This window comes from Scomber scombrus, chromosome 10 (assembly GCF_963691925.1).
Source record: "Scomber scombrus chromosome 10, fScoSco1.1, whole genome shotgun sequence".
Classification (NCBI taxonomy): Eukaryota; Metazoa; Chordata; class Actinopteri; order Scombriformes; family Scombridae; genus Scomber; species Scomber scombrus.
The window spans coordinates 17,672,082-17,698,577 of record NC_084979.1 but is presented as its reverse complement, the minus strand read 5'-3'; the positions used below and the strand labels follow the sequence as shown (position 1 = coordinate 17,698,577).

The window sequence follows — 26,496 nt, the reverse complement described above, 5'->3', positions numbered from 1 at the left end:
TGTGCTAGTGCGTGTGCGTGTGTGTGTTTGTGTGTGTGTGTGTGTGTGTGTGTGTGCTAGTGCGTGTGCTTGTGTGTGTGTGTGTGTGTGTGTGTGTGTGTGTGTGTGTGTGCTAGTGCGTGTGTGTGTGTGTGTGTGTGTGTGTGTGTGTGTGTGTGTGTGTGTGTGTGTGTGTGTCTACTTGTTTGTCTGTCTGTCCGTTCATAGGTGTGATCATGCCACAAAGGGTACATTACCTCTCTGGCAATTAATGATGGGTTTAATGTTGTCTAACAGGTCTCGTGTGCATGTATAATTATCTGCAACAGCCTGGAGGTTAACTAATACACACAAACATGCAGGCACGCACATGCGCGTACACACACACGCAAAGATGGATGGACATATACACACACAGATGGACACACAGAGCCCATTATCCAGTTCAACCTATTTATAGCGATTTAGATCCAGTTGTTGGCATTTGGAACATTTCCTGTAAAATCTGGCTCTCCAACAAACTGCAAAAACCATTCCCATCAATGGAAGTGAGCAACACTCTAACACACTGATATAATATCAGTGGCAACAAAGGTTTTACATACTGTATAAGATATAATTGTCTCTCACTCTTTAGGATCTAGTAAGTTTCCAAACCTACAACAGGATCCTCCCAGCCTATTATGTTCCTCCACCCTTCTTTTCACTCCCTCTACATTCATCTCTTCCAGTCTTCTGCCCCTTACTAATGGGAGGAGGAAAGTCTCTCAACACACAGTAGGGGACCCAAACAGTGTAAAGACATAGCAGGGGTTTTCTCACTTGGGAGCAAAAACACACACATACGCACACGCACACACAAACAAACAGGAATAAACACCAGCAACACACACACAAAAATGTGCACAAAAACAACCTCCAGCATCCCTGAAAATACCCCCATATGGCAAAAAGACACAACCTTTTCTTTGATGTGGATAAAAAGGTTAATCGGTTCCAACAAAAGGCTGTACCCTGGAGCACAGCAACTTTACCTAGTGAGTTTGAGTGTGTGCGCGTGTGCGCGCGTGCGCGCGAGTGCTTGCACTTGTGTGTATGTGAGTTAAGATCGAAGTAATTTGTCTCAGCACAGCGGGCTATGTTCAATCCCTGGCACAGCAGTGCACTAAAGTGGCAGAGTCAGAATGTGTGTGTCTGTGTGTTCATGCTATGCTGAATGTGCCCAACCTTTTGTGCTGCACCACGAGGCTCTGAAATGTAACTTGGACATCAAACCCTTCAGTGCTGAAGACCCCTTTCATACTCAAAAATGATCACAGCAGTCAGCTTAATGACACCTGGCTACAGAGACAGAATAATGAATGAATAAAAATAACATAAACTGCAGCTTGCTAAAGCTTAAAGCAGACACAATTCTGATAAAAGCATGAAAAAGAGTTGATTTTGCTGAACAAAAACTGTAAGTACTGTGACATGAGGATAGGCCTGTTTCAACATTACAGGTTTGCAGTGATAAAATATGATGTCAATCATATAGTTCATCATCATATTAGCATAACATTCTGGTTCATACGTACAACCACCCATTCTGTTGGTAATGGTTAGCAGTTTTTCTTGTAGTCAAATCCAGGCTCAGTTGTTGCATCCATTCAAAAACATTCTGCCCAGTGAAAATGAATTTTTAAAATCTGCATTCGAAAAGAAGTCTAGGTTAATGGATCTAAATATTAGCCTGGAACTGACGTGCATGTGAGTAATAATTAGTCAGTAGACAAATAACTAACTCCTGCTAATATAGCCAGATGAATGTGAGAGTGAGAGCCATAGCCGTGACAGCTTGACAACTGGTATTTATGACCCAGTTTAAGTTTGGGCATGAAATAACTGATTTTGGAAAGACAGATCAGTCTGTTTAAGTCTCCAGTGTGACAGTGACTTTCTGCCCCCGGCTGAAGTAAAAGACATTAGCCTTATCTACCAGTGCAGACTGCCTTCCTCTCTTAGCTGGCTGACTCACAGTACATTACACTACCATCTGGAATTAAACACATAATACTAATCCATATGCATAAGTGTATATAAACAGAAACCAACTTAAACACCAACAGGCACACCAGGCACGTGCATGCACACACACACACACACACACACACACACACACACACACACACACACACACACACACACACACACACACACACACACACACACACACACACACACACACACACACATACATAATTCTACAGCACTTGCACATACAAAAAGGGGTCCATGCCTTTGCAAGTAAACAGCTGCATCGTGAAAGTATGGACTGCACTAATAGAGGTTAGCAATTGAATTTTAAAATGGAATTTTAAAGAATTCAGAAGGGATGGAATTTTTAGTGTGCACCTGGAGATGGAGCCTATATTGTAATCACCAAAGAGGGGCAGAGGATTAGGGATGAAGAATGGAATCAGGGAATTATCACTTGTGAATTATCACATCTTATGAATGAAATGAAAACATATTGTATGAACTGTCCAACAAGTATACATTCACATAGTGTGCTTACATTTGCACAAGGATTCTGGTTTTTGGAGTGTCCTGATGTAAACACTGTATCTATACTACACTACACACTCTACTATATACTCTACACTATAGCTGTCACTACACTTGTATACACCAGCTTGAATTCTTGATTGAAAACCAGGATAGTATGGCATGCCAACACCTTATCCAGCTTAAAATTCTCTGCCTATCTATGTTGGCAGGTGTCATTAATTCAAGTTACTCAGTAGTTAATCAGTAATTCTAATAATTTGCTGGTAAATGATGTAATGATGATTCAACACATTGAAAAGACAGTCTGACATTGGTCATGCAGATCAGGAAATGTGCTATCTTGTTTTCCATTACCGGCCATTAAATGGTGATGCTAAATCCAGCATAATTATAAATCCAGCAGAGAAACCAGACAACCAGAAACCAGACTGTTCCTTCTCAGTTTTTGAGGTAACTCAATCAGAACAGTTATATTAAGTTTCATTTTTAAATATATTTATTTTTTAGTTATACAGGCAGCATTTTATGTATTTTTCATTATTTTTCTTAATTCGAGTTTAATATATATGTACATGTGTTTTTTTTCATTCATAAGTGTTTATAATTATCAAACTCCCAGTGACGTTTACTGTTTCAGTGCACTGTGTAATTTCATAAAATAAAGTTTATTGTTAAGCTGTAAAATATCATGCCTCCATTATATATCTTTGTCAAGTGTATTTGTGAATATGTATTCACAGATAATTAGAGATTTATATTTTCTGAACCTGCCAAGCCTCAATCAAAGCAATGTAAGACAAACAATAGGAGAAAGAATGAAAAAAATAATAAACTCACATCTTTATTGGTGACGTCTGCTTGGACCAGAGTTCCATTCAAGCACGGCTCCACATAATGCAATTCTTCATTGTACTGGAAGACCAAAAATGGATCACTTTAATCAATTGTGCTGTTTATATAGAAATGTTTAATTTAATGTCAAAAAATGTAAAATGTGAAAATGTTAGAAAACTTCACTCATCATGATGAAAAGCACACAGTGCAGTACACAATGTACCCACTGCCTGCCATTCTGTGATAATATTCACCATTTAATGCATGAGTATGAATTAGACTTCAAAGTCCAAGAAAGAGAATTGAAATGTGTTCTTCCAAAGCCAGCCATTTTGCCCTAATCGGTGTATGTGCATATGCATCTCTGTGTGTGTACACTGTAGCATGAAAAGAAGTAACTTTTCATGTGTGCACATAATTTGTTACATCACTGCATATACTGTAGTAGAAATAAAGAATACTTTTCATAATAGGGTGTGTGTGACTTTCATTCATGTGTGTGTTTTCTATGTTTATAGAATGCAACACTGTAAAAGCGACACAGTAATAAGCAACACAATAAAAAGAGGAAGAGTGAATGAGTCAAAATGACATCTTTTTAAGAGTGCTCAGAGAAAACAATATGTTTCTGCCTACTTTTCTAAATCCTCTTTTCTTTAATCTTTCAAAAGAATAATTTTCAAAATAACATGATTAGGATATCAAATGATAATGAAGATTTTGTTCTGTGGAAAGAGAGAGAATGGAGGCTGGCAAAGTGACTAACTATGTTTTGATGTGAAATAGCATCAGACACACCCACACACACGTGTGTATGGCCTCGCAAACACACACACACACACACACACACACACACACACACACACACACACACACACACACACACACACACACACTCTTGCACTGTTTCAGCAGACAGAGATGCGATAACAATGGTTTGGGTGCCTGAGGCGGGATCCAATCACAACTGTCTTTTTTGCAATTCAAATCTTCATTCAGCTGACTGCTAATTGGTTGTGAGCGTGACAGGAGAGAAAGCTGATTTGTTCCAGCATTTCCTCTGATCTGAGGAGGAGAGGATGTGGGCCTGTATGTTTGTGTGTGTCTATCTGAATTAGTCTTAGTAGTTTATGTAACCTCTTTACAGCTGCATGCACATCTGTGTCAACTTACAGCGATGATGTTGAAGAAGTCGTCATCTCCGAGAGTGTCCAGTATAGAGGAGACAGTTTGCCTGGCGATGGTCAGCCTCAGGCCTTTCATGCTGCCACTGACATCCACCAGGATCACCACATCCTTTGGAGAAGTGGCAGCCTGGATGTACCACTTCCGGTTACGACAGTCAAAAGCTATCACCCCGTGTTCATCTGGCTTCCATTTGATCCCTTTAAGAGACAAAGTCAACATCAAAAGTCAGAGCAAACAATACACAATGAATTGCAATAGTGCTAGAGTTGCATCATTTGTGCAGAAGGAAAACAAATTGTTACCTTGGCTTGTAAGGTGCATGAAACATAAAAGAGGTGGCCAGGAAATATGCTCTATGGAGCCCTAAAGGCATTCTGCCAAAGCACACTGTCACAACACGATTTATCTAAAACATTCATTGTCTGTTTATTAGAACTGGCTCTGCCCCTACACTCTTTTAGAAAATACCTTTTTTTTTTCTTTTTTTTTTTTTACACTTAACTGTCGTGCTATCTAGCCACGCAGATAGCTCCAATTATATTTGCTGTGGTTTTGAGATATCTATCTCTGAGATTTTTGCTGCTACCCTAATACAATGATGATGAATGGAATTGTATTTGTGGTTCCTACAGCATTAAATTACACTGAACTTCAGCAGCAATTTCTCATTTTAGAAATTCCTCCCATGTCCTACTTAATAATCCAAAGGGGACACTGTTAACTGTGTGCATAGGGATTATTTTTCAATAGACAGAAAATTTGATTTTTATTTGCAATTTGAATTAACCAGATATTTAAGATAAAGGATAGCAGCAATGATCTCCAGGTGGGCCAAAATATCTTCATAAAAGAACAGAAAACAAAACAACAAAATGACAGTATAGATCCAAAATTCAGGCCTCAAAAAACAACCTATAGTTACGTTTACGTTATCTAGCAGCTGTAGTAATGCACTCTGGCTTTCCGAAACCATTACAAATCACTGTTAATGAAGAATTACATTTTATGGTGTGATAATATCGTGATCTCATGAATCCCTGGCAAGGTAATTTTAGACCTATACTGTTCGGTGGTCAGAACACTAACAATAGACAGTGGAGGAGGCCCTTTGAAAGATGGAGCAGCACAGAATATACACGTCAGATGTGGACTGAGGCATATGATATTAAAAACTATTATTAGAGAACACCTATATGTTGGTTCAAGAGGTCAAAAAATAAAAATAAAAAAGAGAAGTCTTTCCATCGATTATCTCATAGTAGGTGCCACATATAATAAAGTATGTATTCGCTAATGTGATTCAATAGGCTGCTTTTCTTTATCATGCTTCTTCTGTTCTTATTCATTCCACTTTACCTGAAAATGTTAATTTTAATATATCTTCTTCAGCCACTCTCTAATCTCTTCACACTCTCTCACCTTAACCTCCCCCCTCTCTCTTCTTTTATCTGCTCTTCCCCCTCCACTAGCCTCCGGTGTCTAGCTATCAGTCACTGAGCATTCCCACACAACCCTCATTTTGCTTTAGGGAGACAGCAACTTAATTACAAACACACATATAACACACAAACCAACACAAACAAACACACACTTACCTGGGTACTGCCTGAAAAAGCCTTTGGCACTGCCAAAGTACTGCCATATGAGTGATGGGTCTCTCTCAAAGTTATCCACAAACACTTTATTCAAGGCCTCAGACCAGAACACCCCATTGACAATTGCAGAGTCTAAGGATTAAAGGGAGAAAAATGGAGAGACAAAGACACGCATGAAGAAGAGAGAAAAAACACAATTTGAGCAAAAAGGTTAACATTGTTATACACTCCAGGATGCTGGAACAGGTATTTTCTAGTGCCTGCTCATCCAGTCATATCGTATCATGCAGTCCTCCACAGATTGCTATCAGGAACTATTCATTACACAGGGATACAGAAAATGTTAGCAGAAAAACAGAATGAAAAGATGGAAATACAGAAAAAGAACAAGAGATATATATACAATATGAACAGTGCTGTTGCATTTGTTCATAATTCAACCCAAACTGACTAAATCAATGATGAAGCTTATCAATCTCTGATGCTTCTATTTCAATGTACAGTCTGAGAAGATCATGAATGTAACTGGTTCGCAAGCCAAGCAGCCAAGTTCATTACAGCTACTCACTACCACGATTTTTCTTGGTTCAGAAGCGGGGCAGGGAAGATGGAAGCAGAAAGGATGAACAGACAGACAGACACAATCATAAAGTAAGACAGATACACAAAAGGCGTAGAGAGAGAGATTAAAAAAAAGAAAAGAAGAAAGCCAGGATGGCAGACGGAAAGGCAGGCAGAAAATTACGGTGAGAGAAAGACAGATAGACAGACAAGTACCTAATGGACAGAGAGAAAGAAAAGCAGATAACAGATTTCCCATCATCTCCTATGCTGGCAACATTGTTCTGCTGTCAACAGTCATGCCAATAAGCCATGATTGAATTAGTCTTCTGGAAGCTAGCACACTAAAACCCTCTCTTGATAGTAAACACTCATCCACCTCTATGGAGTGGAGTGGAAAGAAGGCTGGATTTGATCCAGGCTCCATTTACACAACAATACAGTCACTTCTGGTGCAGTTTGAGTGTCTATTACAATCTCAACTCGTCATGATGAGGGAGAGGGTATGGGTTCGACTTTCCCTGTAAGCTGTCATCTAAATTCCTCTCAACTAATGCACTCTTTAATTCAATTTGATCAAAGGAGCTCCCATGATTCTATATATTCACACTTGCACGTGTGCTCAGATTAAAAAGTACAATTGTGTAGGTTACCCACTGCACCAGTCTGAGCATTATGAGCTGAAATCAACTTCACATTATTCAGTTACTTATGATGATTAGGGCGGAGAGATTTAACAAGAAGAGTGACTAAGAAGCAATTGATGTGCGCATTAGTGCATGTGCTCACGTGGATGGATGTGAACATATTCCCATTTCAGAGAGTATGGTAAATGCGGTAAATATGTGCATGACATCGTTGCATCCATCCTATGTCCCTGTCATGTGCCCTCATAAAGTATGATGGTGTGGGTTGTGTTTCGGTTGCAGCATGAGTTTGGAAGATGGATGTTGGACGTTGAATGTGGCGTGATGCTTCTGCGATTAATCTCCAGGGCCATACAGCTCTCTGCTATCAATGGCCTTAACCTCCAATTCATCATTGCTGCCACCAAACCATTTTATGACGCGCACAGGCAACAGCCAGCTGTTCAGCAGCATGAAGAACAGGTTCAGTTGACAGTGATTGGCTGCTATGTGTGGTGAAATAAGACAAAGAATAGTGTTGCGTCAAAAACGTACTTTGTTTTAATGAGACTGTGCTGGTACATTGAGAGTCTCACCCTAGAGAGCACTGGCAAAAAACCCAAACAAACAGGTTGTCCTAAAAAAAAGTTGAACTTTGCTCAACTTTTGCTGCGAGACAATACAGTATCATAGTATCGGTCAATCAGTAGTTGTGTTGTTAAGTCTTATATTATTATACATCTATGGATGTGTTACTAAAATTGAATTTCCTGGGTCATATTTCATCTTCTAACCTGCACCTGTAGCAACATACCCACATTAAGTCTTTTGCGATTCATTCAAGTGATACTTCTGTATGTGACTAAAATATTGTATACAATATTGTATGAAACTACAAGAGAAACGGTTTAGAAATATTAGGATGGTATGTTCATCATTATCATGAGGCTGTATTTGCTGACAAAACTGTTGCAAATTCATTCCAAAGGAGAACAATTTCAGTAAAATATGTTTCCAAATGTTTGAAAGAATCATTTCCTTTCCTCAAGCCAAGCCCCTCAGTCAGTTCTGTGAGACTTTGCCCACCAACAAGCTCCTTGCAGTCTCAACCAATACATCCACGTTATCACTACCAGTGAACAAAGCCTGCAGATCTAAGACTCTTGGAGCTCTCTCTCTCTTTCTGTGTGTGTGTGTGTGTGTGTGTGTGTGTGTGTGTGTGTGTGTGTGTGTGTGTGTGTGTGTGTGTGTGTGTGTGTGTGTGTGTGTGTGTCCGTCCGTGTGAGGGGCCGTTAGGGACATAATTTGTTCATTTGGAGTTTTCTCTAGTATATCAGTCACAACGCTGTCCAGGTGTTGATTTGATAAAACTGCATATCTTAATGGCTCAATCCCCAGAGTTTGTCTGTGTCTATACAGAGTTCTTTGACTGATTCTGAAACATGATGCAATTCTTTGCCATGTCATACCAAGGGACACACAGTGAGAAATCTGTTCGGCTGTTATGCTGTATCGGGGCCGACCTGGGTGGCCAGTCAAGGTCGTTGGAGGTATCAAATTGTTGGTCACATCAATAGATCTTTGCCTGGCCTCATGGTCATACAGAAAGTTGCAAAATCATCTATACAGTGATCCTAGTAGGTTACTGACATGATGATCATCTCTGGACACAGCAAGAAATGCAGATATAGTTTGTGTATGATCCTCAAGCACTCTATAAAGCCTCTCCTGACAGAAATTGCTGGAATCTTCGATTTGCAGAGACCCAATGCATTGCAGAGCACTAGTAAAAAAGTGTGCAACATACTCTTCATTGCCTCTCACCCGAATAAATAAGGTTTGGATTTTAAAAACAAATCAGAAAAAGATTCATTGTTGTTGAAAATTCAGCAGGAGCACATGAACATCCTAGTGTGAAGTCTTCCTGTTTCCTTCACATGACAGGAAGGCCTTCCTTTTTAACTGTAATGGTCATATTCACTACTGAATTGTTATATTTCACAATATTATATGAGAGCTTTTCAGCTGTGTATATGAACACATTTTACTAGTACGTTTGAAAGCTTTTCAGTAGTTTAAATGACAGTGTTTCAGTATGTGTGAGAGCGTTTCAGTAGTGTGTGTGAGAGCGTTTCAGTAGTGTGTGTGAGAGCATTTCAGTAGTATGTGTGAGAGTGTTTCAGTAGTGTGTGTGAGAGTCTTTCAGTAGTATGTGTGAGAGTGTTTCAGTAGTATGTGTGAGAGTGTTTCAGTAGTGTGTGTGAGAGTGTTTCAGTAGTGTGTGTGAGAGCATTTCAGTAGTATGTGTGAGAGTGTTTCAGTAGATTGTATGAGAGCGTTTCAGGATTGTGTGTGAGAGCATTTTTAGTAGTGTGTGTAAGCATATCATTTTTCTGTTCTTTATGTGAGAGTGTTTCAGTTGTGTATGTGAAAGCATTTCACTTTTATGTGTTTGTGAATTTCAGTATAGTATGTGAGTATTTTTGGTTTCATATGTGTATTTGAGAGGAAAAGTATGTGTATGCAAATGGAAATTTCTGAAAATCTGATTTATGTCCCTCACGGCCCCTCATACGTCTGTATCTGTGTGCGTGATTCTACTCATTTGCCTGTGAATCAAATCAAAATTACCCTTCCTCTCCTTGTATCGGTCTGCCAGCCTCACTCTCCAAGCGCTTTCATTCAATTCCTTTCCATTTCATTCACTCTCTTTCTGTCACTCTCACTTGCCCTTTCTATTTTTTTCCACCTAGCTGTAATTAATCTGTTGCTCAGACCTTCCATCAGTCTGACTTAACCTACTTTCTTTCTCGTTTACTTTCTCCCTCTCCCCCCTCCTCTCTTTCACTCTCTTTCCATATAATTTCCTTGCCCATGACAGCTGGGTTAAGCTGACATGACGTTCACTCTGTCCACTGAGCATTGTACAAGGCCACGATTTCATTGGTTGGACTTGAGAGGATGGTAAATTAGCAGAATGTCTGATTATTTAACTGCTAATTAAGTCAGTGTGTGGCACGGATGATCCAGAGTTACAGTTAATGAACTCAAATCCCCCTCCTGACACTGGCACAAATTTATGTGCAGCAGCACATACTAACTGTTGTACTGATTGTCGCTCATTTTAAGACTGGTGTTTCAATTATCCCAAATGATTAAACCATTTAGAAACAAAATCAGCTCATGAGAGGCTAAGATGCACATGGCTTTTTATGTTGATGTCAGAATCCTAGTGTTTTTCCTTGTTTTCCCTTCCCTTTTATGGGCATGTGTCTCGTTTTCCCTGTCGGAGAAAGAAGTGCTTGTGCGTGTGTGTGTGTGTGTGTGTGTGTGTGTGTGTGTGTGTGTGTGTGTGTGTGTTTGTCTGGAGCTGGGTGGAGCTGGAGTTAACCACTTACCTGCACACCTGCACACCATCAGCCATCTTCAATCAAGCCACCTGCCAACAATCAGCCACTTCCACTCTCCCCTGGATATAAGCCTGGTTCAGTTCACCACTCATCGCCAGATTGTCAGCTTACCGCCGTGGTAGTTTGATGTACATTGGCGCTGTAGATTTTGACTACTTATTTTGTTTCCTGCTAATCCTGACAGTGTTCTCTGTTTCCAGTTCCCTGCCTTTGCCTGCTTCCCCTGGACTCAAACGGCCACCTCTGCCCCGCTCCAGCTCCAGCTCAGCCAATCCACAATCATTAAAGACTTTATTTTGCAACTACTTCTCGGGTCCTTTGTCTGCACCGTGGGTCCAGCTCTCGTTAACCTTGACAGTTGAAGGTGTTAAACATAACCTAGTCTGCATACTTGTAATTTTGAGCATACAGTCTGTTTATTGTACATAGGAGGTAGTAAACATACCTTTGTTGTACATGTTGGTGGGCACCTGGACCACGCTGAGGCTGAGATTGACTGACAGGTTGTTAAAGTGGTCATTGGGTTGCAGGATGAATTCTCCCCCTAGCTCTACGCTGTTCCCCTCCTCATCCACCTCATTGATCAATACGGCATTGAAGTATTCATACTGTAGATGAGAGGAGAGAGAAAAAGAGAATGAGGCACAGAGATGAGGTTGCACATACAATTAAATACATCCAAATACTGCCATTTACTGAATATGTAATTTAATTAATTTAGAATCTTATATCTCAGTTTCTACAGTGTGACTTGCTGAATTGTGTTTTCAATGTATAGGATGACTGGGTCACTTAAATGCTGAGTCAGACAGTAGATTACGTACTGAGGTAACCTGAATCCCTGGATCATCCCAGACGTGCATGATGTTACAGTGGAAAGTTGCTGAATTGACTAGCTAGATGCTGCATGTGGTGCTCTGCCTCCACTGTATTTTTAGTACTGCGCATACTTGGGAGACTATTAATAAATCATAGAGCTAGACAAATATAGAGCACATGGCTCCCTGCATCCTAAAGGCTTTGAAGTCTGAGACTCTACACAGGGGCACTGCCTGCACATACTATAGCCGAACAAAAGACAGCAAAGAGATGAAGATAAAAGATTAAGTAAAAAGAAAATTTTACATTTTAGTGTAAAAACCCAAAAACATGCATATCAATTTATGTTTACATGTTACAGACCTACACAGACACAAGCAGAGGCAGTAATGGTAGGTATTAACTTATGTCAATTCAAGCTGAAATAAGTGAAGGACCTTTTAAGGAGTCAATCTATGGTTGTTAATCTTTGGGATTTCAGTCTTGAAAAAATAGGCTCTTGCAAAGATAGGTTTCAGTGCATCATTATAGAAGCACATGTGCAGTGCAATCATATTTACTATATGGCCTGTAAAATAATTTGTGCCCAAGTCACCAGTGAAGTCTGTGTAGCAGCTTTTAGATTGTGAGTGTAGTTCAAAATTCTTCTCATTTAAATCTTGCTTTAATGACATCTGAAATTTGAACCAGGTCTTGATTCATTACACTGAAATTTGCTTTAAACTTTATAATGAATACTAAGATGTTAATTTGCTCACTTTTTCCACACATTTCTGATAAAATGTCCATCTATATTTTATTTTACTGTCAATATCAATAGTAGCAGCAGTGGCCCAATCCATTGTGCAGGTGGTGATTACATAGCTTAAGGTCACATTGATTTCTTTTGTAATGACCAAGAGAATAGCATTTGGACAGGCCCTCTGAGGAGAATGAATTGCCATTCTCAAGAGTCCAATACACAGCCTCAATACATGTGTTATCATTCAGAAGGGGGGACAGACACTGAACTTTGATTTTTGAAAGATGAGCAAGGTGGGACTGAAAGTACTGCAGGTCCAAGTAAAACGTGAATCTGTACAGAGAAAAGAGCATATTTTGCCTATTCCCCATTAAAGTATTCTAACAAAAGCTTACATACTCTGCTGTTCACTTCAGTAGACTCTCATTTGTATGCCCAGAGAAAAACACTTGATCCACCACCTTCTCTATTCTAGCACCTTCATTTTGGGCTAAATCTTTCCAGTTCCTCCTAAGGAACACCATCATCCCCTCAGCCCGGTGCAAAACAAAGATAAAGCCATCAATTAGGCTGGCAAACGCAGCGCCTATCGGTGTAATTAATCAGCCCTGATTAGGCTTATTAGCCTTTTATCAAGGGGAACACTGCCATTCAAGGTGAGGGAGCACAGCGTTGTGTGTTTCAGCCTATATTTTCCCTCTTCTCCTTTACCTCTAAAATATGTTTTGAAAAGGTTCATCCTGTTTGTTCACTCTAGTCATTTTTTCACTCTATGTTATTGATAAACAAGTGTATGAGTGATTTCAGGATGGCAACCGTTCATACAGTGTCACCCGGTGTAGGTCATAGGTTTCTTCAGTCAGCATTTAACTTTGCCAGTACAGACATTAGTATGCAACTCACTTTTGGGTCTTGACCCACCAATTGTAAAAATCTGATCTACACTGACCTTTAAAATGGTTGGGACACCAGCCATTTTCTATGACTAGCATAGTACCTTTTTTCCCCCCAGTGCAATAGAGTGCAGACTGCAAATAAGATGATTTTGACAAGGACAGGGTTTTTTTAGTTTCTTATCTGAGTTTGCTTTTCAGAATCATGTCAACTTTGTGGTTTAAAGGAAAAAAAATCTATTCCAAGAATGTAAATATTAAACCCTGACAAGTCAGCTGTGGCAGTACAACTTCTAGCGAGCAAGTAAGTAAAGGTTTATTTGTGTTGCATGTTTTCAAACAAGTTGCACAATTCAGGATAGTAATAAACTCAAGAGAATTAAAATGGAAAAAGGAGAGGAAAAAAGGAAAAGCAAGTAAAAAAGCTTTTTTTGTTTACAACTAAGTTTGATTATATCACATAAAAGGTGTCATGAGAAGAAAAAAGAAGCAAAGAGATCAATAAAAGAGAGGAGATGAAAGGACAAGAGAGAGATAGCAGGCAGAGGACAGGAGAGAACGATACATTAAGACAAAACAGGGCAGGGCAATATGATATATGATACGCTATGATAAAATACAATCTGGTAAATGGACAGAGCAGTGTAGGAAATTATAGAATATGATAGGATATGACAGTACTGGACAAAAAGAAAGGATGCGACAGGATGGGATAGGACGGACCCATGCATATAAATTATTGGGTGAGGTCAGGGGTCCAAAACAATGTCAGTACAATGCACCAACATGAATGATGTATCCATAATTTAATAAAGACTTCATACATTCAACATCCCTTTCAACAATACAGGATGGGTTGCTTGACTTGATGGGAGACATGGCAGTCTTTACCTCTTTGTCTGAGACTGGGCACAAAAGGCGTGAAAGATCAGATGCACTGATCCAGGTGTGTTTATTGGTCAATAAGTTGAAGTATGAGTATAAAAGTTTAGGGCCTGAGTGCTTTTTGCAGGTTGCGAAATGCAAGGCACACCTCACTGCCTTTTTTTTTTGGATAGTTATTGATCATGGCAACTATAGTTGGTAAAGTCATATAGCTCCAGGTATCCAGCAACAGCCATCACTAGTTTGTTCTCAGTGATTGTTGTCTGCACTTGTTGTCGTCACCACCACAGAAAGCTAGCCTCTCATTTAATCTGATTGGATAATGAGAGTTGAAGTTTTTTCAACTCAACTCACATTCAGGGCACTCCTGCAAAAATTCCCAATACTGTATGCAATTTTTGTAGTAGTCCACATTTACTTAAACTTTGATCAAAAAGCTGCTGCCACTGACACGGATAAGTGTCCGATGGCACAAAATCTGGTGGGGTTGCAGGAATGATGACCTTCAGGCAGTGGGATGCTGGCACCGTTTCTCAATGCAGAGAATTGTTTATGTGTCCTATTCGCCCATCTATTGCTTCCTTTGTATCTGACCTCTCCTGTTTTGGCAACTATATCTTTATTTCCTGCCAAAGGGGGCCATGGTGTCCAAAGCAAGGCTTAATTAAACCTGATTATAATTTTTACAAACCCATTCCAGTTTGTCAAAAAGACATCAACACAAAACACATGTTCAAATAGCATGAAAGTCAAGCAAATTCTACAGAACTTTATTTTCAAATGACAAAGATTATAAGTCAGCGTAACATCTTGAATGTCTGAAGCCATAATTAGGATACTGGGAAATAAACACACACACATGTTCACACACACTTCACACACAGTGCCAACTGCACCTGCAACAAGGCCTCATTGCGTCTCCACTCTGTTCCCTTTCTGCCATTGTCTTGTTTTATACCTGTTCTATCATTATCTCGCTTCCTTTTTCTTTCTCTCCCTCCCAACCTGATTCTTTCCTTTCCTTTTCTGGCTCAGCCCGTTTCTTCCTACCCATTGTTCACTGGCTGTATGCAGTCCTCGTCAAGCTCTTCACCACCCTGTGTCTTTCCAGTGTTCAACTCCCATGTGCTCTCTTTTGCATACAGCTCTCACTGGCAAGGTTTGGCTGCTATCAGCTCTATCTGTGAGACCATTGTTGCAATTGCCAGGTTGCCTCTGTCTAGTCCTCCTTTCTTTCTGTTTGTGTCTCTCACATCTTGCTGGCTGTGCTCCATCTTTCTTCCCTGCTTGCATGAACAGAGATAGATGCTGAATAAGAAAATGGGATAAATTCTCAATCTCTAAATAAAAGTAATGTCAAATAGCTGTAGTTTTATTGTTAAAAGACAGACAGAAGGATAGGAAAATGTAAAAGAAAAGCATTCATACATGTACATTAGGCAGCCACATGTATAACAGTGAAAAAGTTGTGCAGACACTCTGGCTATATACCCTAAATAAGTGGCTTGAAAGACAGTGAGAGAAAGGGTAAAGACACGAGGAAACTGCCACCAGAGGCATTAGCCATGGAAAGTATAGAAAACATAAAGTGAAAAACGTGAAGAAAAAAAACTAAAACAAACAATGGTTAATGAGTTTGCTAATAGACTTATTTAAATTCACAGCATGTGGGCTTTAATTTTGATTAAAATTGCACCCATCAGCTTTTGAGTTTCAATAGTGTGGGAGTGAATGTGGGTGTGTGAATGGTGGCAGGGGCAAACCATGTTGTTGGGTTGTGTGTGTGCATCCATGCATGGCCTTGAGCATCATTTGAGGCTTTGTGTGTATGTGTGTGTTTGTATTTGTGTATTTGTATGTGTGTGTGCATTCATGTGTGTGTGGGTGTCTAAGTGTGGGTGTATGTGTTGAGTAAGTCAATTATGCCATTCCAGCATTACAGTGAAGGAGCGCCCAGTGCCACTAATGCAGTCCCTGATCATGGTGTTAACAACCTGATCTTTAACGCTGCAGTGCATTACGCTGAGGAGAGATCACACATGTACCATCAGCACCCACTCAGTGTGGGACAGACAGAGAGGGAGAGGAAGAGGAGGGGTAAGTGGAGATAAACAGCAGATATTATCTCAGTTCTCGGTTTCAAAATGCAAGCCTGAAGATATACTCTGTGTACACTGCCTACATATGTTAGCACAATAACACTAAGGAGTTATATCACTTTCTGCCTCTAACTCTCAGGTACTTACTTTCTATTGAGTATAGTTGTATATTTTATTTCTTAATGACTTATCTCTGTTCTCTGTCTTTGTTTTCTGGTGGATGTGTAATTTATATGCAATGGACTGAAATGGCAGATACAAGCAGCTGAAAAAAGTTTCCTGTAGAGGATTAGAGGATGTCTGGGCTCAGCCTTAGAGATAGGGTGAGGAAGTCAGAATAGAGCTGCTGCTTATTCGCATTGAAAGGAGCCAGCTGAGGTGGTTTGTGAACTCGGTTAGGATGCCTGCTGTGCACCTCAGAGACCCAGAAAACGCTGGAGGGACTACATATCTCTTTTGGCCTGAAATACTTTGAGATGCCCGAGGAGGACCTTTAGGGTGTTGCTGGTGTGAAGGATGTCTGGGCATCTCTACTCAGTCTGATGCCACTGCGACCCGGTCAATCAATGGATCAATGGATCAATGGATTGATGGATGGCAATATATTTTAATTTACACAGTAATTATGTGACAGTATTAAAAGCGGATTTCAAAGAAGACTAGACAGTAAGTCTTCTGTTTTGTTTAATCAGGTCTAAATGCCCTGACCTGAAAAAGTTGTTTAATGTTTCATCAGGTCAAGATCTTAAAGAGTGTGAAATAATTTCAATGTATTCTCAACTATACAAGCTAATTGTTTTGCACAGCCAAGTGCACAATTTCCATTTATTTTAGCCCAAAAAGAAAAAAATAAACAAAACTGTATCATACTTCTCTGCTGTGATGCATGTATCAACTGTATTTGCTCACCTTTTTTGCAATGATAAAATTCATAAGTTATTGTGATGGACTGAGAGACATCAGATAAATCAGTCTGCAAAGATTAGTAACACAAATTAATGGAAGTTATTTTGGCGAAGCCAACTTACCACATGAAAGACAGCTGATAAAGTTATGGTCTTTAAATCACTTTTTGTTTTTATTTCAGTTTTCTGTTATCAGGTTTGGTTTAGGTTTTCTTTAATATTCTCATTCTTCGCTGTCTTTATATGAAGCACTATCTTAACAATTATAAGTAATTTGTCTTTGATTCCTAACTGCATCAGTGTATGAATTATGTTTCATAAGCACCTCCCTCTGTGCTTTTGTGGACCTGTGTTTGCTGGTTTATTCAGATCAGTCAGAATATTGTCTTGAGTGAAACCTGAACAGGAAGATATTACAGCGAGACAGAAATGTAATCCTGACTTTAAATACTGCTATTTACCTGCAATCACAGAGTTGAGTGGCTACCTTTTTAGTTTTAGTGCATAATACTGCTGCACAATGCTTTTAATGTAAGCTGCTGGAGTGAAACTCATTTATTATACGCTTCCTTTCAAGCGTTTGTGCAATTTCTTTAAATTATAGCCACAGTTATAATAGACAAAATTGTGTATGTTAGTGACAGTATGGCAAAAAGACGCCAAGGGTCGTATTTGCCTTAAAGGCTAGCACCTATGCAGTTTACTATCCCCCATATATAAGTGCATGACCCACTTTCACACATACAAATAAAAACACTCACTGTTGATTTTGACTAATAGTTCCTGCTGCAAAAAGCACAACAGTCAGTCAACAGCCCCAAGGAGGGAAGAGATAGAGAGACAGAGAGAAAAGTGCTTGTGAAGCAGTGGGTTGACCGTGACGCTCCACCCTCTGGTGTTCACTTTTAACTCTCATCTCTACTTCTATTCTACTCTTCTCCTCATCCACCGCCCTACCCTTTTTCTTCACGGTTGGAAAAGAGGAACACCATTCCCAGAGTGTGGAAATGTGACTGGAAAACAACCAGGGGGCATGGAAACAGGTAAGCAGTGAGTAAACAAGACAGCAGACTGAGTAAATAACTCAGAGGAAAGACCATGTAGGGGTTCAGATGCTGGGCTTAAAATCCTTCTTCATGCATCTTAAATCTTGTGCTCACCCACTTTAAGAATTAAATGACTAAAAGTCTGATGCCATGTGAGGCTACAGCACTAATTACACACCTCAAAACAATTCTGCAGAATGGAGTGTGTCTGTGTATATGTAAATAAAAAAAATAAAAACATTTAAAAAAGTAAAGAAACAGACAGAAGAGAAAACAAAAACAACACCACTTGGTCACACATGATATTATTGGTAAATTGTTAAGTTTAATTATGATTATGATTACATTACATTTGCTAATTATTATTTTGCCATTTTTTAAAAATTCAATCCAATTCAATTAAATTCAAAGGGGCTTCTATGCAAATATTTGGACAGTACACTAGAACAGTAACAAAAACTTTAAACGTATGAATTTATCTATTGAGGAAAATTATCCGACCTTACATATTTGTGTGAAGCAAATATGTATATGTACATACCCTTACTTTCAATTACTGGTGTGACCTCCTTTCACCTTACCTTACCTTCAACCAAATGTTTCTGGTAACTGTTTATCAGTCCTGCACATAGACTTGGAGGAATTTTAGCCCATCCATTCTCACAGTGCAGTCTCAACTCGTGGGATGTTGGTGGGCTTCTTGGCATGAACTGCCAGCTTCGGGTCCTTCCACAGTATTTCTGTAGGATTAAGGTCTGGACTCTGACTCGGCCATTCCAAAACTGCTCAGACCATTCTTTGGTAGAACAACTTGTATGTTTAGGGTTGTTCTCTTGCTGCATGACCCACCTCTGTAGAGCTTCAGTTCACTGAGAGACACCTTGACATTTCTCCATCAATCAGCTCCATCAATGATTGCAAGCCATCCTGGCCCCGAGGCAACAAAGCAGGCCCAAACCATGACACTACAGTATGTGTCACAGATGGGCTGAGGTTCTTGTATTCGAATGCAGTGTTTGCTCATTGCCAAACAAAATGCTTCATATGCAAGACGAAATGTTCAATTTTGGCCACCTCCATCCACAGAACTTTTATCCAACAGTCTTCTGGCTAATCCTAGACTGCAGCAATATTCTTTTTGGAGAGTACTAGCTTTCTCCTTACAATCCGACCAGTCACACAATTGCTGTTCAATGACCTCCTGATGGTGAACTAATTAACAATGACTCTAGCCACTGTAAAAAAGGCCTTTACTTTCCTAGATGTTACCTTAGGGTCCCTTGTGGCCTCCCAGACTATTACACGCCTTGCTCTTGGTGTGATCTAGGTTGTTCAACCACTCCTAGAAAGCATAACAATGGTGTTGGATGTCTTCCATTAGCACACATTCTGTCTGATAGTTGACTGGTAGACTGAAACTCTTTAGAAATGGTGTGTACGCCTTTCCAGCCTGGTGAGTATCAGCAACTTTTTTTTGTAATGTCCTCAGAAATCTCCTTTGTATGAGTCAAGACAAATTTCCACAAACCTGTATTATGAAGCTCAGACTTTGACAGTGAAGACCCAGACTTCTCTTCTTTAAATAAGGCAGGACCTTCCACTCACATGTAATTGTCATCCCATTGATTGAAACTCCCAACAATAATTTCCCCTTCAAATGAACTAATAATCTTAGAGGTTTGCATACTTTTCCATGCACAAATATGTAACATTGGATAATTTTCCTCAATAAAGTGCAAGGTTTTTGTTTTTTTCAAATGGTGTTGCCATTCCTAGCTCCAAGATGGCAGATCCATTCATGCATGTGCTTCTCGGTTTATGCAGAAACAAGGATGGCTAGTTTGTTAAGTGGATTTTGCTTGTATTACACATACATAATGTTGCAGCATAATCATTTGATGCAGAGGTTCAATTAGAGCTGAATGCCCATAATATTTTTCTGAAAAATGTAGTGTTTGGGCATGTAATCTGAAGAATAAAGGTTATGTGTAGAAATCTTTTGTTTTTGTTTGTTTTTTCAACTTTACATCTTTATTTTGTTCTGATTCTTGCTTGATAAGAATCCTATGATGTAAACATTTCAACAATAAAATGATAAGCAGGTGGGGACAGGGTATGGGACCACACTCATTTCTACTATTTTGTACCCTTCTCTATGAGATTGTAGATGATGGTACCTTGAAGTGCTTTGCGCCTGGAGTGAGCAAGTGGGTGAGACATACAATGTGTATGGATAAGGGAAAAGTAGTGTGTATGTGTATTTGTACACTACATGTTGGACAGACAAGGCCAAATCTTGAATAAATGGATTTAAAATTGAATATTTGATATGATAGCGAAGCAGAGGATAGTCTGGATACACAGGCACACACACTCAGGTCAAATAATTTTTGCCAGTAATAAAAGAGAGGAAATTGGCAGATCAACAAGCATGTGGCCACCTCTCTGCACTCTATGATAATACTCTAGACAGGAGAGTATGAGAACAAGAGGGGAAAAAAAGATTAAGCATTTTTCTCCCTCCAGACTGGGGCTACATTTTCAGTCAACATCAGGCTTGGCAATTGGCTGTTTGTCTCCAACCTCCAAGGAAGGATTTCATTGGCTGCAGAGGGCATGGGAGACTGCTCTCTGCCTTCCTATTTACAGTACATGAGCATTGCGGGTAAAAGAGCGAGGGAGGAAAATCGCAGCAGATTACCGTGCCAATTTCACATGGAAGCAGAAGAGCTCTGGAAAGGATAGATAAGGAAATTCCTAACAAACCGCTGCCAGCCAAATATGTATCCAATAGCAAAAAAAACACACAAACATTTTATAATAAACCCCAAATAGTGATGGAGGAGGTTTCACCCTACAGCGTGGATGTGGTATTTTTAGCACAGCTGTTGATAATTACCATCTATTCACCATGTTCTGCAGTAAAAAGCACTATTAGAAAGGCCACCATCAGAGCGATGCAGACACAAACATACGTATACATACATGCACATCTACGCAGGTGTACACATACACCGCACATGCATGCAGACAGCACCAAAAAAAAAAAGGCTACAAGCAGCTTGTGTTCACAACTAAAGAATGCTCAACCATTTTATTCTATGCTCAGGCAATTCAAAACACAATTAGCAATGAAAAATTAATGGCTGTGACATAATTTGCCAAGACTTACTGAAAAACCTGCTTGACTAAGGATTAACATGAACACACACGCTCATGCACATGGAGATACACACTGACGCCAACATGGCCACACTAATGTGGACGCAGAACGATAGCCAGGCAAAGACAATCAGACAGTTATTATTACTATGATGAGCAAGCAAGTCAAGCAGGGATTCAATTTGTGCCGCATGTCGGAGCACGATGCAGAACCGCCTGCATTTTGACATATTTTGTCTGATCTGGCATCTCCTCTGTAGCTATCAAGATCTTTCACTAGATTTTCTGTAATATTTGATGTAATATGTTCTGTCATTCCATTATTTCTCATTGAAGTTACTCGTTAATAGCTTAAATCAGAACAGTAATAGAGTAAGTCAGTCAGACTTTAACCAGGATAATGTCAGTGGATCCGCAGGGAGGCAACAGCAGAAGCACTGGTAAATAGATTGCATTTATATAGCAGCTTTCTAGTCTTCTGACCACTCAAAGCGCTTTTTGCAATACATGTAAACATTCACCCATTCACACATAAATTCATACACTGATGGCTGCCATGCATGGTGCCAACCTGCTCATCAGGAGATCTAATCTAACATACACTCACACACCGCTGGTGCAGCCATCAGGAGCAATTTTGGGTTCAGTCTCTGCCCCACGTACACTTTGACATGCGGACTGGAGGAGGGATTAACATTGATGTTAGCTCAGTGGCACCAAGTCACAGACATAACCAAGAAAAAAGAAAATAGATAATAATGAGGATGACTGGGCACAAAAATTATTTCAGGAGGAATTTCTGTCTTATCTCATTTTCAGGTTGTAGCTTGAGTTCGCATTGGACAGCTGTGTCATTTAGGTAAATGTAGGTATTGGATCTGCTTTAGTTTTAGAACATACCCAATATTTAAATGCTTTAATTGAGATACAGGCCAAAAATCTTGATGGGGACATCCCTTGTTAACACTTTTTTAAAAATGTACCATTCTCTACTGTGTTCTGTTAATGAATGATAGATAATGGGTGGAGGGCTGGTGTGTAGTATGACTGATATTTCCACAATACCAGCAGGTAGTAAATCATTTTTAATGGTATGTTATTGAAGTACTCATAATTAAGAAAGTATGCACCTGTGCTGTGTGCTGCAATGAGTAAATAAAACCTGTAGGTCTGTGGTTTGATTAGGTCTGTGGTTCAATGTGTTCCATGACTTTTTTCTTTCCTCCTCCTGTTATAAAAACTAAGCTCTGTAATAAAGTAAAATTGCATCCCATTCAAACTATGATATGTTCATCTCTGATCAAAGTAAATGCCATTTATGTGGTTCTCACACCACAGCAACAAGCATCTAGCTAGTGCAATTTACTGATGAAAAGTAGCATTAGATAATTTAGTCCAGTCAGAATGGTAAAGATATATGCAGTGATATTGATATGCCAGCTTATATTAGAAAGTATGTATTTGATCTAAATATAAATACATCTCATTCATGCTATCTCAATCTAAAATTCATAAATTCAACAGTGAGTTGTACATCAGTCTGTACCTGAAGCTTATTTCAAATAAGAAACTCCATCATCATATTAATCTAATTTTTACCTTTTATTTCCCTCCTCCTTCATCCTGCTCTCCTTTCCCCCTCAATTTCCCTTCCCTCTCTTGATTTTGTTTCCCACTCTTTCATTCACTATCTACATAATAGAGGCATGCTGGTGTACTATAACCTCTTCTATAGAAGTATTTTACCTTGATAATTGGTATCTCACTTGGTCCTAGACATTGTGAAAGTCTGCATTACACTATAAGCTCTATATCAGCCATTATCAGCTTTGCCGCTGTGTCATTAAAGCAGAAACAAGGGAAACTGACTTTACTGGGCTCATTTCATCATCTCCAAGTAATTACTGGCATAAAGCACTGCTGTGAGCCCACAGAGTGTTACTGCCCCTCAAGCAGAATATGAAAATACAAACACACATAGGCAAGTGTCGACAAGTGACACATGCATGCATATATGCACATGCACACGTCCACACAATCATGCAAAACTGCCTTCATAGTAACATACTTTACACTTATAAGTATGTGTTTATGAAGACAGACAGTATCACAAACTGATATTTATACATCACTTTACAACAGGCAAAATCTCACAATGTATTCTTCAGTGACCAATCCATTTGTTGTTTTATTATGGTGTTTTATGGTGCATATGAGATGTATCTTTAAACTAAAAAACGAGATAGAATGTATGTGTGTACTGTAGGTACAACCATACATTTTGTGCCTGCACCGTATTTTGTTTGGTTCTATGCTAAGTGCTAATACTAAACTATAAATCTAGAGAGAAGCACTTGCTGATTTATAAGAGCTTAAACTGCATCCTCAGTACAGTTGCATACTGTGAACGCACTTCATATATCTCAGGGTGATGTACTGACAATTATTTTCATTATGTCTAATAAATGTCAAACAATTACAATTACAAAAAAATTGTAAAAGCTACCCATCAAATGTTTCAAGAGCCCAGCGTTGGTTAAACCCAAGATATTAGATTTAAGAGCTACAAAGATTAGCTGTTGGATCGATTACTCGACAGAAAATTAATGACTAACTATATTGATGACTGAATAATAATTTTAGACAATTTTTACGCAAAAATGCCAAACAATTGCGGTTTCCAGCCCCTCAAATGTCATGATTTGATGCTTTTGCTTTTCATATGTGAATTTAAGTTTTGGACTGTTGGTCCGACAAATCAAAACATCTGAAGATGTCACCTTTGACTCTTTTCACTATTTTCTGACATTTTATAGACCAAACAATTAATCAATGAATTGAGAAAATAATTATCAGACTAATCAATAATGAAAACAATCATTAGTTGCAGTCATATTCAATTCACTGTGACATAAAACACATTAGATGATGGAACCAGAGAAGGCTTAGAGTTGTTTCTTTAAAAATGACTGAAATTATTAATCAATTATCAAAAAAGTTGCTGATTATTCTTCCTGATCAATAGTTTGAGTTATCCATGTTAAATGCTAAAAACCATACACCATCCAAATAAAAAAGGACAACAAATCCTGGTCCAAATCGAAATAGCAAGGTCATGCTCTTCCTTGAAGCATTGTTTATTAGAGGGTGGAATAATCCTTCAGGTGCAAATGAGGACATTGCACAGCGAGTGAAGAATCAAACAGGTGATCAGAAATAGAGAAATGAAAGGAACATTTTGTGAGGTTCAGAGCAGGACAGCAGTCAGTGGTTAAATTTAGTAATTGATCCTCCGTAATGGCCCATGACAGCAAGAAACCACAGGGCATTCACTGTAATGCCTTAAAGAGCTGACAAAGTAAACACATACTCACCGCCACGGGCACACATAACACACACACCACAGACTTCATAAGTAGTTTAGCAGCAAATACTCCCAAGTCGGCTTAGCATCATATTTTCTGTTTAAAACTCAAGTTCCTGCTGTTGCTCCTCCTACTTTAATAAACTCAATTTTAAGATGTGCATGATGCACACAAACTTAGGCGAAAACATAACAACACATTGTCTCTCTTTCTCTCTCTATCTGGCTCACACACACACACACACACACACACACACACACACACACACACACACACACACACACACACACACACACACACACACACACACACACACACACACACACACAGACACACACACACACACACACACACAATACAAGGCTGCACTCTAAAAATTAATGCTGCTCAAATGGATTTGAGGCAGAACCATGAGAGCAGAGGCTGGGTTTGGGGGTGTGTATGCAGATATGATTAGCTGAATGCATTTGCCAAAGTCTGCAGAACTGAAGGTGGAACTCCCAGGGCATAATTTAAAATGTGTTCAGTTTTGAGTAGGACTTTAGCAGTGATATAATACTATAAATAATTCATGATTTATGTAAATTTAGACACAAAAACATGAGTATTAATTGCTTCAACTCTGACAAAATAGATTTGATGCTTTCAACACGCAATTCAATCTTTGTTACTACTATTAAACATGTAAGTGCAGTTGTAATGCCTTAACTGAACACTAGATGTTCAATATGGACTGAGGATTCCCCTTAATATTAGTTTCATCTGTAGGCTCAAAACATTCAAGTTAGCTACATCCAAACACATTTCCACAGGCATACTTTGGGTTACACTCAGATTCAGGCCTACATTACTATTGTTTTTGTCATAATATTAATACTTACAGCTGGTTCACTAGTTACTTCATCATGACAGATTACAATGTATAGCAGTAGACTAGACTGAGACTGTGAACAGTGTACCAGGGTAAAGTAAAGTAACCTTAGGAATATAAGCAACTATAAAACTGATATTTAATTTGTGAAAATGTGGATTTGTTTTGCCTTTATGGAATAATTAGTGCAGGCATCTAGTCAGTGTCTGCTGCAAGCAACAACTGCTACAACCTCTTCCCATTCAACTTTTTTCCATTTACACAGAACTTCTGTCCTGCCAAAAGTCACTGAACACTAAAGCACAACATTTTAGATTGTCTGAAATGGCTCATGAAATGACATCTAATTGTCTATAATTTTTACGAATTATTCACAGAATGTAAACCCCTTACTAAACTGAAAAAGTAGATGGAGCCATGAATGCACAGTAATTCACCAAATGTTAGGGAATTTATTTTGTTGAGGTTTAGTTGTGTTGAAGACTCTCAAGTGTACTTTTACATTTGTGTTTGTGTTGTGTGAGTTTACAGGCATGGGCTCTCCTGCGGGACTGTGAATACCTTACAGTGTGACAGTGTCAGACTGAGACATTTGTTGGCAATATGACCGTAGAGACTTGGACTAACACATCCTTTTAAAAGAGAAAAGACAGTAAGACTAGACAAGTGAAACAGACGACAGAAGAAGATTCCTAATGCCTTCTCCTCGTCTGTTGAGACCCCTGTCATTTGCTGGGCCTTTTCTCTCACTGAGCACTAATCACAGACACACTGGCATGTAGGGTTAATTATTTTTGGCATGAATTAATTATTGAGCTTACAAGAACAAGGAATGAACATGTTGTGCGGAAAGAATACACTGTAGATCCAGAAGAAACATACACACACACCTGAAGGTTTGGATCCTCCTCGTGCTGTAGGTGGGCTTCCTCTGCTGCCTCTACCAGTCTCTATAGAAGAAGAACA

The 26,496-nt window shown here is 39.2% G+C and overlaps 1 protein-coding gene across 1 annotated transcript in view; it reads right to left on the bottom strand.

Annotated features, from left to right (window-relative positions):
- Positions 1-26,496, bottom strand: part of cacna2d3a (calcium channel, voltage-dependent, alpha 2/delta subunit 3a) — a 124,863-nt gene that overhangs the window by 57,251 nt on the left and 41,116 nt on the right. Inside the window, exons 4-8 of the mRNA XM_062426865.1 lie at positions 26,421-26,480; positions 11,189-11,351; positions 6,147-6,278; positions 4,537-4,748; positions 3,367-3,441 (exon numbers count right to left, since the gene is read on the bottom strand). Of these exons, the coding sequence (XP_062282849.1) occupies positions 3,367-3,441; positions 4,537-4,748; positions 6,147-6,278; positions 11,189-11,351; positions 26,421-26,480 (642 nt within the window). The remainder of the gene's footprint in view (positions 1-3,366; positions 3,442-4,536; positions 4,749-6,146; positions 6,279-11,188; positions 11,352-26,420; positions 26,481-26,496) is intronic.